This window comes from Sinocyclocheilus rhinocerous, unplaced genomic scaffold, assembly GCF_001515625.1.
Source record: "Sinocyclocheilus rhinocerous isolate Xijiao unplaced genomic scaffold, SAMN03320098_v1.1 scaffold574, whole genome shotgun sequence".
In the NCBI taxonomy this organism is placed as follows: Eukaryota; Metazoa; Chordata; class Actinopteri; order Cypriniformes; family Cyprinidae; genus Sinocyclocheilus; species Sinocyclocheilus rhinocerous.
This window is the reverse complement of record NW_015659919.1, coordinates 1,591,235-1,607,587: the sequence shown is the minus strand read 5'-3', so window position 1 is coordinate 1,607,587 and position 16,353 is coordinate 1,591,235. Positions and strand designations below refer to the sequence as shown.

The window sequence follows — 16,353 nt, the reverse complement described above, 5'->3', positions numbered from 1 at the left end:
TAGCAATTATTATTAATAATAATATTAATTTTAATCTTATGTAGGCACATTTTAAGCATAAACGTATGCATAATCAAAAGATTTTTAAGTTTTAAATGTGGAAAATATTGCACATAATTATAAATAGTTTATAATAATACTACTACTAATAATAATACAAATAAATTATTGTTGTTGTTGTTGTTGTTGTTGTTGTAGTACACTTTTTGTTATCATTGTACAATAATAATAATAATAATAATAATCATTTCAATAATCAATAATAATAATCAAACCTTTGTTAATCATTATAAAAGATTAAGCACAAACATTTTCGCATAATCAAAAGGTTTTTAAGATCTTGATAAACATTTTAATCAAATTTAACCAAATTGTTCAAGTATGTCCAAGTTTTTGACTGCTAGTGTTTACTTTAACACTGCATAGACACCTTGTCTATGTTTATTATCCTGTGCACAAATATTTTTCCAAATGCATTCTGTTCATATTCAGTATACATTGTTTATTTTAAATAGCTTGTATTTACACTCAAAGCCAGCTTCATGTTGTGTTAGTTAACCTATATATCAGGTATATCAGTCATGTGGAAGAAGGTGAGTATGTGTTAGAGATTGACCTCAGGTCATGTCAGACAGCAGTGCAGATGTGTGACAGTGTGTCAATCTCATGCATGGCTGCTTGTGCTACACTCAACCATTTGTTCACTAACAGTGTCTGTAGTACAGCCCTGTGTCTCTAACTGCGCCGCCCATTTGATTTACAGCTGTAAATCTCTAATTACATTTCTCACCTTGGATTGATACTGTATGTTTTTAAAAACATACATCCACATTGTTACACGCCATTTGATTCTTGTACTGTACATCAAAGCCATTGACATTTACAAGGTTATAGAGAAGGTACTTAGTCTTAATAGTGGATTTGCCCTGAGATTTGGTCTCATAGCGGTATTTTGCTGTAGGATTCAATAGTTAAAGATTGTGAGGTTTACAGCTGAACGTGCACTTGTACATAAAGACCTCTAGGCTGTTTGTGTGGATGATTGTACAGTTACACAACCACAAATCTGGCAATCATTATATCGGACTGAATGTGATCCATGTTGGATAAATGTCCCAGATTTGAGTCGGTTACAGCAGACTTCATAAAGCTTAAGGTTTGCGCGCATGTATTATCAGTTTGTGTGATGAAAAGAGTCTGTTGTTTCCTCCAGCTGCCTAAAGAGACAAAGTTCAGTGTCTACAGTCTATAAACCTTTAAAACCTAAAGGAGATTAACATAAATATCTATCGTATGTATTATGTGATTAGTTGGACTTTACTTCAGTGTATTTATTTTTCTCACATTTTTACTATTACATTATAAATAAATAAATTTTTTCGTTCTTGATCCTAAAGTAGTATAAGACGTTAATTGTATTCCATTGGTTGTGTGAATGTGATATACATTATATGTTGTCAGAAAGCTTCATCAGTCCTACCTTTTGTAATGTGAATTGTACTGTAGCTTTGCCAGTTTTACCTGTGCTGTATAGTGGTTGTTCAGTATGAAATGATAAAAATAACATTTATTCTTCCTTGATCCTAAAAGAAATTACCTGTTGTTTGGCTGCTTGGTTGTTGAATTGTGTTCCTGTTTATTAATGGAGTTACAGAGCAGCATTCTTTATAGCTAACATTAAATGCATTAACATTTAATGCCTTGTTTTAACCCATGGCTTTATTTATCTTCTCCTCCCTCTCTCTTCATCCATAACCTCTGCCTCTTCCTCACAGTAATGCGCCCACTTAGCATGTCTGTCAGTTTTGACTCATCAGGTAAAGACTTCACTGTGGCTTTACCGCTTTCAGCTCACTGACCCTGTGGCTTCTGTGTTTGTGCCAGACCCCTGTAGTGGCTCCTACCCTCATGTCACGCTCCTCTGGTGGTGGGGTTGTGGCATTGAACCTGTTAGTCCATAGAGGAGGAAGGGGACAAGGCAGTGCCTCCAGTCTTGAAGAAATCCCTCTTACATTAACATGACAGCATGTCTGTGGATTGAATTCTTCAAACATTACTTATTTAGTTAGGGTTAGAATATGCCACACAACTTTTGCTCTTGATTTTGTTCACAGATTTTTGGTCTGGACGAGTCAACAGTGGAGATTTTGGACCTGTCAGAATTGACAGATTTATAGAAAATCGTGTAGTGTATGATAGGCACAGACTTTGATTGTTTTTAGCTTCAGACTATTTCAACCTGTCGGAGAGAGTGTTGTAATTGTTAAAAACAGAATTAGATTAGTTGTCTATTGTATTAAAAATAGAATTATATTATTTAAATAAATAAAGAGAAAGTTCAAAGGAACTAAGAAATAAAAAATAAATAAAATAAAAAATAAAAGAATTTTAAAAATGAAAAGAATTCAAAGAAATAAAATATCAGTTTTAAATGAAAAAACTAAACTTAAAAAAACAGAAATGAAATTTAGATTGAAGTACAAAACTGAAATAAATGCTAAATAGAAATATAAAAAAACTAATACAATGATAAAAGGACATGACAAAATCGCTAAAAATGAAAACTGAGAATAAAAAAAATATTCAAATATGTTCAGATTTTGAAAATTGTGTACTGTATTCCAGTTTCAGGATAACTTTCCATAAAATCTAGCTATGATATCAGTTATTCCAATAGGTTTACGGCTAACCAGGTAAGCCACATTCAAATAAAAACATTCAAATCAAGAGGATAAATCAAAGATTTTATAAGCTTTTCTGTGAGCAATGGCTTTCAGCAGGGCCGGATTTACTCATAGGCATTCTAGGCACGTGCCTATGCTTGCTCATGCAGGGGGGGCCCAAACACGATGAAGAGATATATAATATTTTTGTTATACTATGGGCTATCTACAACAGTAAAAGAACCAAAATCCCAGAAGACATTGAGCAAATAAATATAACAAACAATAGGGTAAAAATGACAAACTATTTCCATGTCTTCAACCTTTTTTATGTACGGAAATCACGCTTTCTTTCTCCCAGTCTCTCTCACACACGCACACACATAGACATGCCAATTTGTTTGAATTCTCAAACAAATTAAGAACCTACATTCGATTTTTATTGACTGAACGCAAGTGCTTATTGCGATAGAAAACACTGTAACGGTTTCCACTGATTAAGAAATATTTTTGTTTGCTTGGGTGGTAATATTAGGCCTATTATATTAATAGGGAAGGGGGCCCCAAAAATTATGTCACGAAAAGAGGTAAATCCGGCCCTGGCTTTCAGTCAAATCCGTTCAATTGTAGATGCTCTTCCATGTTTGTAGCCAACATTAATACATATAGTGATGGTTGTTAAGATTGGTTGGATAAGACTTGCTGTGGCCTGTGAATGGAAGAGACAGTAAGATGGTTTGTGGACTTCTTAAACTCTCATGCCCTGGTTCTTATTGTAATTCTTAATGACCAGAAGATATGCCTAATAGAATTTGGTCATATTATATACCATATTTAATTTGATGCCAAGTTTTAAAACCCTTTATTTTAGTTATGTTCACACTGACAGCAATTTGCAACAACTTAAAGTAATTAATCTCCAACGAGAGTTGAATTACTCCAATGATTTCTGAAGACATTGCTGAGAGCCAGCTCAGCTTTCATTCAAATGAGAAGCAATGCAGATTTAATCACTGTCAGTAATTAATGAATAAAGCCGTTTAAGCAGACTGTATTTCCTTCCCTTTCCCTTTTGTTGTATAAAAAAAGTCATACATTACGATTTATAGTTTTTAATGTAAAGTAATTGCTGCTAGCCTCAAATATGGCTGCTTGCCCTGGACTTTCCTCTGTATGTCCTCCTGCTACTAAACCGCACTGTTCTTTCCACCTCCGTATCCCACAAATCCTCTGTCCAGTATGGCTGCTGCTTCTGTGTGGCTGAACCGCGCTTGTGCTTCTGTGTGCTGGTGTCACAGAGCTGCTGATTAATTTACCTAAGTGTAGTTTACACTCGTATATTGGCTTACTGTGTGAATGTCAGGTATAGAAAGGCCTGTTTTGTGCTCTTGGAATCATATTGAAGAATATGTTCCTTTCTAGGCGCAGGCAAAAGTATGAGCACCCCACAGGACTTGTTCCGAAGCTCAGGTAAAGTATTCCTGACGCAAGCATGACTTACACATCGCTCCCTCACGCCTCCGAGCCCAGTGTGAGAGAAATGCCTGGGTTCTGAGAGCTCGAGTATGAATCAAACACAAACTGTATGGGTGAACAGCAGAGCTCGCAGAATTCATTTCTGAATGAGGATTAGTCTAGTTTAAGAAGGGTTATGTAACTGTGGGTCTGCAGGCATCAATATTTAATATGCTGCAATGTTTATTTTTATACTCTGTCCATCTAAGTTCTATAAATATCTCACTTGAGCCTCAAATGACCAGGAATATTACTTTTTAACATAGTACATTTGTTTTCTTAATATAGAAAGGATCAGTATCTGTAGTATAGCGATCTTTATTTTCCTAAATGTTCTGATTGTATTCTATTAGTTTTGTGAAAATTTCATACATCACATATGTAGTTTAAGTCTGTGTGAGACTTTTTAGGGTGTTGTGCAAAAGAGATTTACACTACAGTTCAAAGGTTTGAATTAATACTTTTATTCAGCAAGGATACATTAAAGTTTATAACATGTTATTAATGTTGCAAAATATTTTCTTTAAAAAAGCTGCCCTTTTTACTTTCTATTCATTTTAAAAAATCATGGTTTCCACAAAAATAGTAAGCAGATGTTTTCAACATTGATAATAATAATAAATGGAGCAGCAAATCAGCACATTAGAATGATTTCTGAAGGATCATGTGACACTAAAGACTGGAGTAATGATGATGAAAATTCTACTTTGTCATCACAGGAATAAATAAAATGTTAAAATATATTAAAATTAAAAAATATATTTTAAATTATAATATTTCACAAAAATGTTTTATTTATTTATTTATTTGCAGTATAAGATAAGAAGCTTTTGAACAATAGTTTATTTAAAGATCCAACAGAAAGTAGGTTATTTGAGCCTAAATGGTCAGATTGGATTTGAAGTCTCTTTTGTAGTCATTTGAGAAATATATTGTGTTACTAGCTGTGTCTGAATTCACCAATTAGTGAACTAAGTGGCATTTGCTATGTAGTCACTTACAACAAGTGAGTGAACCATTTCTTTCACAGTATATCCATGAACGTGTAAATACAGTAACCACAATGAGATGCCATGATGAACAAAACCTCCAGTTTCTGTCCTCACTTTCCACTTTCCACTTTGGAAAGTCCTCAGCTCTTGCAGAGGAACGTTTCTTAGCATCATGCTGATGCTTAAGTCGTTACTGTGGCAACCAGTATAGAAACAAGGAGATCCAATTTCAACAGTTCCAATTTGACAGTGCAAACAGTCAGTAATCAAGATCAGTAGACTTGAAAAACAGTTTGTAGTTGGGTGCAGTGTAAACAAAGCATAATTTTTGCTGTCCTGATTGGTGTCTGATTATGTCCATATTGTCCACCCGCACACAGACTTTCCTGACGGACACCGAAAGTTGGCTGTCAGCACACTGTCCCTGGCCAGTGGCACGTCGCCAGCTCGGAGCCCCGTAAACGGTGTAGCCGGAGGTCAGCCGCTGTCCCAGAGAAAGAGGTTGCTCAAAGCGCCTACGCTGGCTGAGCTTGATAGCTCCGACTCGGATGTGAGTGGGTTTTATATCTTCTATATTGCAAAAACCCTGCCGAAATATTCAAAAAGACAAAATACGATTGTTAACCGTCTCTTTTTCCTACTGTAGGAGGAACAAAACACTCGGACGTCTGACAGCAGCTCCAGCGTATCCGCCTCTCTGGTTGAGGACACGTCTCCAGAGTCCGTCATGGCCAAAAAAAGTAAGACCCGTCTTGAAATATCCAGAACTTTTTATTCAGTCCAATGAAAACCTGTCACTGACTGACAGTTCTTCTTCACCTCAATTTTTGTCTTCCACTTTGTCTTTTCCCAGCTCCTCCGCAGTTCCTGCCCATATCTTCTACCCCTCAACCTGACAAACGCATCGCTCCACAGAGGAGGCACTCCATAGAGAAAGAAGATCCCACCAGCGTACGGCCTTTCCTGCCTCCGTCTCGCCAGAACTCCAAATCTCTGGTAACTGCAACAAAACCTTCCTTTAGCTCCATGCTTCTGCCTACAAAGTTGTTTTTCCTTGTTGAACAAATCCCGGGACAGTAAATGAGGGTAATTTAGTGTTGGGCGGTCAATTGGCTGCAGGCTGTGGTCACACTTAACTGTCCTGAGTCTTGTGAAGGTATAATTAGATTCTCAGGATTCTGTCTAGTGCTGCAGCACTGCAGGTCTTTAGTGTGGAGAGAGAGAGAGAGGGAAATAAAGAAGAACTTGTGCTTTCATTTTCAATTCAGAAGCCTAATCAAAGGCTAATCTATGGCATACAGCAGTTTTTAATGTCATTCACATTCACACATTGACGATACAAGGAAACATTTTCAGTGAATAATGACTCGAATATCTTAAAAGAAGGGCAGTCTTGATAGATTACAGCTTGTTTTTGACTAAATCTTACATGAAGCTTCATTTATGAAGAACAGACTACTTCCGATTTAGACTGTATTTGGTCTTGCCTAAAAGGACTGTAACTGATCAATGTTGATTGCAAAACCTCTGAGGTCTTTGAACGGTTGTAAATGTAATAATCACAGAGCTCTTACAGGACAATTATTCTTAAACATTTCTAGATAGCGAGCGATACTGTAGTTTTATTGCAGTATAGATAGAGAGCTGTAACCGCTCTGCTTTCCTTGCCTGCCTTACACTGAAGCTCTCTTCGGACAACAAGGTAAAGCACACCATATTCCACATTCTCATGCCCACAGATTCTGGTACATTATGTTGGAGGAGTCATTTCATCACTATTTCGTCTGCAGTGGCTTTATCGGTCTTCCAGCAGGGCGGTTGCTTCATGTGTGTGTTGCACAATGTTGCATGGCCAGTAGGGAAAGCTGCTGAAGGAAATGGCCCACACTTAAATCACTTCAGTTACCCGTCATCAGAATGGTTTATGATCGAACGGAAAAACAGCTTCGCTCAACAAACTTCCTCCTTTTGAATCATGCACAAGTTATGTGCATCATTCAAACAATGCTAGATTTAGATAAGTAAGATTTAGATAAGAAGGTTTAATAAGTACGGAATAGTGCAGAGATAGCAGGTCAAATTTGCTAAATAATAATCATAATAAATAGTTATTATATTATATTTATTATATTATATTTAGTGCTGTCAAACGATTAATCGCATCCAAAATAAGTTTTTCTTTACATAATATGTGTGTGTGTGTGTGTGTGTGTTTATTATGTATATATAAATACACACACACGTGCATGTATACATTTAAGAAAAATGTTATATTTCTATATTAAATATATTTATGTATATGTAAATATATGTAATGTAAATATTTTCAAAATATATTCTGTATGTGTGTGTATTTATATATACATAATAAATATACACAGTACACACATATATTATGTAAAGAAAAACTTATTTTGGATGCGATTAATCGTTTGACAGCACTAATTATATTATATTATATTATATCAGTATTATATCAGAAATATCAGTGAAGAGTGATGCCTCATTTTCTTTTTCTTTCTTTTTTAAATTTATAATTTATCAATTCAATTAAAGATGTCCTGTCTGCTTTTTTAAAATAGTTTTTTTCTGAGCTTTGTCATTTTTTTAAATTAAATTTTTTTTTAAATATTGGCTTAGTGTTTGTTATATTTAGATAATATCTAAATCGTCGGTCATATTATATTATTTTATTTTAGATTAGATCAGATCATATTATATTTGTATTTGAAATACCAATGGAGAATGATGCCTCATATTTTTTTTTATTATTATTTATCATCAATACAATTAAAGCTATTCCTTGCTTTTTAAAAATAATTTTCAGTGAACTTTTTCCTTTTTCTGGTTTCTTTTTTAATACTATCTTAGACTTTTTGTCCCTTTAGAATATTTTTTACAGCATTTATTTAACATTTACTTATTTGTATAACATTTAGGGAGTATCAGTGACACTTTTTGTTTTTGTAAATGAAACTATACAGCAGTTATTTTCCAACAAATGCCAAAAAAAAAAACCCAATGTTGTTTTCTTTGGTCAGGCTCACGCACTAGGCAGCGGTCGTGCGGTACGTCCCATCAAACTACATATTACTGATACTAACACTGGGTGACAAGGGGCATAAAAGCCAATATGAGTCTCTTATTCTGTAGTTCACAAGACATGATGTGTCTTTTTAATAATAGTTAAGGTGCTTGAAGGTAAGAATTAGAGAAGTATTGGCTTTTATATGTGCTTGAATCAGTGTGACCTTTAAAGTTGGGTAAGGACTAGTCCTGGGGCGCCGTGCATTGTTTTAGCACAGAGCATGAACATTTCTACTCATCCTTATATGCAAATTTTGCCTGACCTATAGAGGTGAAACTTGCATAACGACATAAACAGACAGTTTACCATTCCTCATTAATGAATTAAATGTTCAGCTCTGTCTCCATTGCCATTGTGTTGTGGGTTCTGTTGTGTGTTTTGTTTGGCAGAAGGTGTAACCATTATCGCGATCTAGCATGTAATGGTTTTTCCATCCCTCATTCTCGGGTGTGACAGCATGGCATGTTTAAATATGCAGTGTATACTTGGCATGTTTGTGAAAGTGATATGTTGGTTTCAGGAGGAGTTCTGCTACCCTGTCGAGTGCCTGACTTTGACCGTAGAGGAGGTGATGCATATCAGACAGGTTCTTGTTAAAGCAGAGCTGGAGAAGTTCCAGCAGTATAAAGACGTCTATAATGCGCTAAAGAAAGGAAAGGTAAATGTACTCTTCACATTCATTGCCCACTCTACATGTATAGCACTATATACATTAGCCCAAGCTTATGTTTTGGGATTGTCTTCTTGTTTGGAGCACATGATGCTGTCTATATAAGCAGCTCACTAGGTTTTGAACATGCTAGGTGTGTAAGCAAGTGTTTGATTGTGTAACCCTTCCTCTCAGCTTTGCTTCTCATGTCGGACGAAGAAGTTCTCGCTCTTCACCTGGTCCTACACCTGCCAGTTCTGTAAGAGGTGGGTGGAGATTCTCATTTCAGACTTGAAATGAAGAAAGTAAAGTGATGTGCAGTGGAATCATATTTTTTCTTCTTTTCTTCTCACAGGCCTGTTTGTTCACAGTGCTGTAAGAAGGTAAATGTTACGTCCTTACCTTATGTTCACCAAGGCTGTATTTATTTGATCAAAAATACAGTAAAACAGTAAATAATATTACAATTTAAAGTACATGTTTTGTATTTGAATCGGTTTTAAAATGTAATTTATTCCTGTGATGCAAAGCAGAATTTTCAGCAGAATTTCTCCAGTATTCAGTCACATGATCCTTCAGAATTATATTGAAACATATTATCAATGTTGAATTTTTTTTTGATGAATAAAAACAGCTTTTATTTGAAATAGAAAGAAATCTTTTGTAACACTTTAAACACTGACTTTTGATCAATTTAATGCTTCCTTGCTTAATAAAAGTATTAATTTCTTATTGACCCCAGACGTTTGAACAGTAGTGTGCTTTTTTCACTTTGCTAATGACCTCATGCCCTCTCATCTCAGATGAAGTTGCCCTCCAAGCCCCATGCCAGCCTGCCCATCTCCTCTCTGGGCCCCAGCATCCTGCCCAAAAAGGAGTCTGCAGCGTCAGCCGCGACAGAGAAGCCCTCCTCCACATCCAGCCACAAGCGTCACAGCCTTCAGCGCACAATGTCCAGGTGAGCTTCACAAATGATGAGAGAGTCTGTATCGTTTGTACCAGGATTCATAAGGGAGATGCAGAGGGTTTGAGAGCATTAAAACAAGCATTAACATTAAAATAAACAAATGGGACTGTTTGTGAGAATGTAGTGTCATTTTCACATTCATATAATTTCCAACATTTTGGTGGACCAAAGTCTACAACATTTCACCAGAATTGCGCCAGAATAAAAGCTTGAATTTGAAATGTTAAAAGCTCAATTGTTTGAGCCAGTGTTATTTTGCTATCATTGAGATACTATACAGCATTTTATAATTTGAATCCGTTTTTATTTTTGTATTTTCTGTTTTCATTTTAATTTGAGTAATTTTGTGTGTTTGTCATTTTTATTAGTTTTTAAAAATATGTCTGATTTCTTTATTTCCATTTTAGTTGTAGCTATTTTAGTACATCAGAATAAACGAAATAAAAAAGAGCAAGATTGCTTTGGCAACTATTTAAATAACATATTATATTACAATATTTATTATAAAACATTTCATTTCAGTTAACTTTATTTTAAAATAATAAAAATGTTTTTATCATGCTTTTAGTTTTAGTTAACTATGATAACCCTGGTGTGAATGTTTGAAAGCGAAAAATTTAGGACATACATATTAGTATTATAACTTGTAGTGTAAAATTAAAATTTTATTACATTTTCTTTATTTTACACTACAATTGTAATTCACAGCGACAATGTTTCTGTCTTAATTTTTTTGAATTAGAGGTAAAACATTATTAGTATTATTATATTACATTATATTATATATTAAATTTAATTGGGTACCTAAAACACAAGAATATAATGTAGACCGAAACACAACTAAAAAGAGGATTGAGGTCACTTTAAAGTTCAGATACAAAGTTAAATGTTTATCATATCACAGTTGATATATGACAAAATAATCAAGTCATGCAGCCCTTTATATAAATAAAACTCAAATAAACAATCAAATAAAACCCTTACTAAAAGTTTTACTCTCATTACTTGTTTTTACTTTACTTGCATCAGAGAACCGTAAACATGTAATTGTGTCATTTAAATGATTGAAATATTTAATACTTCAAATCAAATTGGGTTCTAAAGGGTTCAGCTGACAAAACAGTTTGTGAACTCTTGATCTGTAGCGTGGTAATGGCTGCCAGGAAGATAATTTCTTGTGACGATTCCTCTCTCAGATCATCAAAGCACGCTGAGCGCTCGTCCTCCAAAGATGGGCTGGAGCTGCCGGAGCAGTTCACAGAGGACTGGAGCAGCATGGAGGTCTGCGTGGACTGCAAGAAGTTCATCAATGACATAATCAGCAACAGCAGGCGCAACCTGACCACCAAACGTGCCCGGCTGCACCGCAGGACCCACTCCGTCTACATGTCCAACACCAGCTCTTCCAACTACAAACCCTCAGAACGAACTATCAAAGAGGTTTAGGATGTTACATACTGTATGAAAAATACGCCCACTTTTGTTAGCTTTGTAACGTTCCTTCAATACCACTTCTTTTCCATTTAAAAAGTGCCAGAGGTGAAGGAATAAAGCCGTCCCTCTTCCAGCATGAGTCCTTAAGCACCAGCCTTCTCAGGAAAAGGTTTCTTCTGTGATTAAAGCTTTGGAATGTAGTTTAACACACTTTAAATTGACTTTGACCAGACTTTTCTCAAATGAACACAGAATGAAATGACAGTGTGATAAAAGATATCGCAAGGCTGCTTTGATCACTGAAAGACACAAGGCCTGAATGTACATTTTTCAATGGAGCTCAATTGTATGTGAATAGTTGCTGAATGCTCAGCCTAAATGTAAATAGGCATCCAAACTGACTTATTTTCCCCTTTTACGAAGTACTAGTCGATTGCTGAAAGACCAAGAGACTGTAGATTTATTCAGCCTCCGCAACAATTCAAGATCAAGTCTTACCAAATGTTTTTCTGATTGTTTGTTAAAATTGCTGCTGTGATTGTGACGTGATCCAAACGAATGCCGCTTTAGATAATTACAGAAAGTACTTACAGATAAATATATTTTTCCTGTCTGATGGCAGTGTTTTTGAGATTTTAGTCAAAGATGAAGGTCAAGAAGTGTTTTTTAAGAGCGGATGCTGAAAGCTGTAGTGTTTCTTAAAGTAGTGATCGGCTGTGCCAAACAAATCTCCACTATCTGAGCAATATGTGTCTTGGACCTGATGTACATAGTCAATAACATTTACCGGAGATGGTGACGGCCCAAAGGGGGGAAGCCAGTTCTCTCTTTTATATAGGAAGTGACTTTTGTAGGATATGTTTATGTACATGCTGTATATCCGAATCTCATCTGATCCACTTATCTATTAAAATAGGCTCTATTGTTATAAAGTGCTGATTTATATGATTAATAATGATTATTTTATTTTTCAGTGTCAAATGTTGCTTTCTTTTCATGTTCACTCAACAACTACAAATATTTTGTTATTTTTCAGCTGCACATTTATTTTGACGTCTTAAAACTTTGTAAATTAATTTATAATATATTATTAATTACCGTTCTGTGCAATGAAACACCCCAGGAGACTTTAAATATGAAGGTACTGAAGTCGTGTCAGGGTTTTTGGAAGGATTGTTTCTGTTTGTCCTTAAATTAAAAGAAAATACACACACACTTGGTATATGGTATACAGGCCTGTTCTTTTGTTTTGTGCAAAACTGACTGTACTGCCTTCCTCTGAAGAATGATTGGTGTGCATGATGAAATCTATGATTTTAAAAAAAAAATAAGAACTGAATTGCCAATAAATAAAGCATCAAATTTGAATATTTGAAATTGAATTTGATTTTATTTCACACTCCTCATCAGAACTGCATTGATATGCCAATGAAGAATTTTGTGCTTGCATTTATCTCATATGATGAAGATAACATTACTATGATGTATTAAAACATTTAAATTAGATACCCCAATGGAGCCATAAAAAAAGGCCTATCATCTGTGAGGATGTTAAGGACACCGGCAATTTAACATTATTTGCAAATGATATGAGATGTATTTAAGCTTCAAAACAATGCAAACTTCTCTACATATTCATGCCTTAACATGTAGCCTTTAATAATAGCCACATAATGTTTTTGTGACAAACTTATGGAGGAATAGACCAGGTTATACAGTGCGTTTAATGGATTGTACTGTTATTTAACAACAGATAGATTATTCAGATGACAAAAGTTTTAAATTTTAAATTGTGAGCTTTGAAATTTACGTAATCTAGTACTTTGATATAGTGTCATTGTAAAGACTAGTCTATCCCTCATAATCTCGTTTTTACCCGCGTTAAATTCAATATGGCGTCTAACCTGAGGCCTGTTGTATGGTTTCTAGGGTCTTTGGACGTTTGGCTTTGAAAAAAACTAAACTAAAGATTTCTGCTTATGATTTTGACATTTGACTGTCTAAATAGAGGTGAATGCTTGTCCCAAACTAGTGGGAAAGAGACAGAACTGCAATTCTCCACTAGAGGGCAGAAAAACATCACTTTCAACAGCTGACTAAAACTTCTGGCAAATTCCACATTTCTTAAACGGTTATGTATCATTTATATTTACATTTATTCATTTAGCAGACGCTTTTATCCAATGCGACTTACAATTGGGAATACATCAAGCGATTCATCTTAAAGAGGCAAATAGACACAGGAAGTGCTCGTGATACCAAGTTTCAAGCGTTGTTCAAATAAGTACAAGCTAGACAGGGAAAGATTAAAGAAAGGAAAAAACAAAGGGGTTATTTTTTTTTTTTTAGGATGAAGTCAAATAGTGACGAAAGAGATTAATTTTCATCTGTCGCTTGAAAATTGTCAGGGAATCAGCATTCCGGATAGGGTTTGGAAGATCATTCCACCAGCCAGCCAGCCATGTATCATACATAATCGCTCTGTAATGTTAATAAAAATCGTGTTAGTAATTAAAAATCTCTCGTTCCTTCTAAAAAAAAAGTAATTTTGAACAAAATAAATAATTATTAGTATAGTACATGTTTTTTTCTGCACATGTTGTGTGTGGTAAACTTTGTTCAGTTGAAGATTCTGTTAGGTCATCCCGGCCCAGGAGGACAGATTTGATATCATTACGTCATCGCGAATGACGTCAGTACGTTAGGGCGTAAAATAACAGATGAACCGGTTTTTTTAACCGGTTTATTGAAACGAACTGTCCGAAAGAACCGGTTCGCGGAAAAGAACCGGACTTCCCATCACTATGACAAACTGCTTCATTGTGCACTTTGACCCTGCTTGTGGCTCCTTTTCCATTACATGAGCAGAACATGGTGGTTATTGTAAAATGTTTGTGAAAAATTTAGTAAAATTATTAGTTTATTTATAAAATACTGATTTTTATGAGCTGTTTTCGTTCATTTCAGATATGCATAGCAATACCCATGACATTCAGATCAGAAATACAATTGCACAACAACGTAATATGTCCAAAATACAGTGCATAATTACTTAAAGTCTCAATATTTTACTTTTGATTTTTCTACTTCAGTTTAAAAAACACCACTTATCAATAAACTTCTGAAGACTTTTTTCAAAAGGCCTAATTACATAGATCATGCCGACTTATTTGCAAACAAACACATTCCCGCTGAGGTTCAGCTGAAATGGTTCAGCTTAATGGGTTTGAGTCTATGAGAGTGGACTGTATACTGAGATGATAGTGGCAAAACAAGCCTGTCCTGCAGTCTGATTGGTGGTTCCCATGACAACAGTTGTCAGAGGCTATCTAAGCTTGAGGGGTGTACTTTCTATCTAAAAGCTTGGGGCTAAAGTTAGTGGTGAGTTTTAGCTCCAGACCAGCTGTGCTTCCGATTATGCTGCCTCTCCCGCGGTCAGGCCCCTTTGTTATGCTCAGTATGTAGGCTAGTTGTTTACTTCTTGTTGCGTCCTGAAATGACAAAGTGCAGTGAAAACTAAGCTGAATCGATCCGTTTTAGAAATGAATAGCTTAGAAACCCTTCAATATTTCTTTCATTCAGTAGTGCAATTCAATAGAAAAACAGAGATGTCTTATATACCTCATTTTTGGTTTAATCATGAAAGGTAAGGTCAGCAGGCACAAAGTAAACCGTTTCCAAGCAGCATTAAATACTAGGAGGCAATGGACATCTTGACTGAATGTATCTTAAGTGATGTCAAGGCTCTTCAAGCCCATATTTTTTATTTGATAATGGAGTTTGTGGACAAGAAAACCTCTTCAAACCATAAGCAAGTGCACTTTGAGATCAACATAATGCAGCAAACACAAATCATTGCTAACAAGCACTTCCTGTTTCTGATTGGTGGTTCCCATGACAACAGTTGTCAGAGGCTATCTAAGCTTGAGGGGTGTACTTTCTATCTAAAAGCTTGGGGCTAAAGTTAGTGGTGAGTTTTAGCTCCAGACCAGCTGTGCTTCCGATTATGCTGCCTCTCCCGCGGTCAGGCCCCTTTGTTATGCTCAGTATGTAGGCTAGTTGTTTACTTCTTGTTGCGTCCTGAAATGACAAAGTGCAGTGAAAACTAAGCTGAATCGATCCGTTTTAGAAATGAATAGCTTAGAAACCCTTCAATATTTCTTTCATTCAGTAGTGCAATTCAATAGAAAAACAGAGATGTCTTATATACCTCATTTTTGGTTTAATCATGAAAGGTAAGGTCAGCAGGCACAAAGTAAACCGTTTCCAAGCAGCATTAAATACTAGGAGGCAATGGACATCTTGACTGAATGTATCTTAAGTGATGTCAAGGCTCTTCAAGCCCATATTTTTTATTTGATAATGGAGTTTGTGGACAAGAAAACCTCTTCAAACCATAAGCAAGTGCACTTTGAGATCAACATAATGCAGCAAACACAAATCATTGCTAACAAGCACTTCCTGTTCTTTCAGAAGTCATGATTTCATTTTTATCATCAAAGCTTTTTTGCTACAAAGGGGAAATAAGAAATAAAATACATGGCCAAAAGTATGTGGACACCACAGTTCATTCATTTACCTGTGTGTGTTTGTGTACACTGTGTTCCTATTTATTATGTTTGATGATCTCTATTCAGTTTTCTTAAAATATTAATTGTCTTTATGCCTTTTGCAAGACATTCATGCTTTTCATCTTCAGAAATATCTTCCTTGCATGAGAACTGTGACTTACTTAGGGTTTTTCATTTAGCCTAAGAAGAACTGACAAGCTATTTAACAAACCTGTCTGAGATTGATACCAGTTATCTAAAAAAAAAGTGAAATAAAACAAACTAAAATCTGTTTATTATTAATAATAATAATAATGTTTATTTTATTGAAATCCTACTGATATGTAACTTACATAATATGGAACACAGTGTATGCATGTATATGTATCTATTAGTTGTTATTATAATTATATATAGCCTAGTCACCTAGTTTATTTTGTCCATTGACCAAGTTTTATTACAGATATATATAGCCTACCTTTTTGTCATCAGACA

General features: G+C 35.2%; 1 protein-coding gene across 1 annotated transcript in view; it reads left to right on the top strand.

Annotated features, from left to right (window-relative positions):
* The window catches only part of LOC107724269 (protein spire homolog 1-like), a 50,140-nt gene extending 37,515 nt beyond the window's left edge, over positions 1-12,625 (top strand). Inside the window, exons 9-18 of the mRNA XM_016533110.1 lie at positions 4,086-4,133; positions 5,551-5,720; positions 5,817-5,910; positions 6,024-6,166; positions 8,212-8,238; positions 8,779-8,916; positions 9,103-9,173; positions 9,263-9,290; positions 9,711-9,865; positions 11,071-12,625. Coding sequence (XP_016388596.1) covers positions 4,086-4,133; positions 5,551-5,720; positions 5,817-5,910; positions 6,024-6,166; positions 8,212-8,238; positions 8,779-8,916; positions 9,103-9,173; positions 9,263-9,290; positions 9,711-9,865; positions 11,071-11,320 — 1,124 coding nt within the window. The 3' untranslated portion in view covers positions 11,321-12,625. The remainder of the gene's footprint in view (positions 1-4,085; positions 4,134-5,550; positions 5,721-5,816; positions 5,911-6,023; positions 6,167-8,211; positions 8,239-8,778; positions 8,917-9,102; positions 9,174-9,262; positions 9,291-9,710; positions 9,866-11,070) is intronic.
* The last annotated feature ends 3,728 nt before the right edge of the window (positions 12,626-16,353 follow it).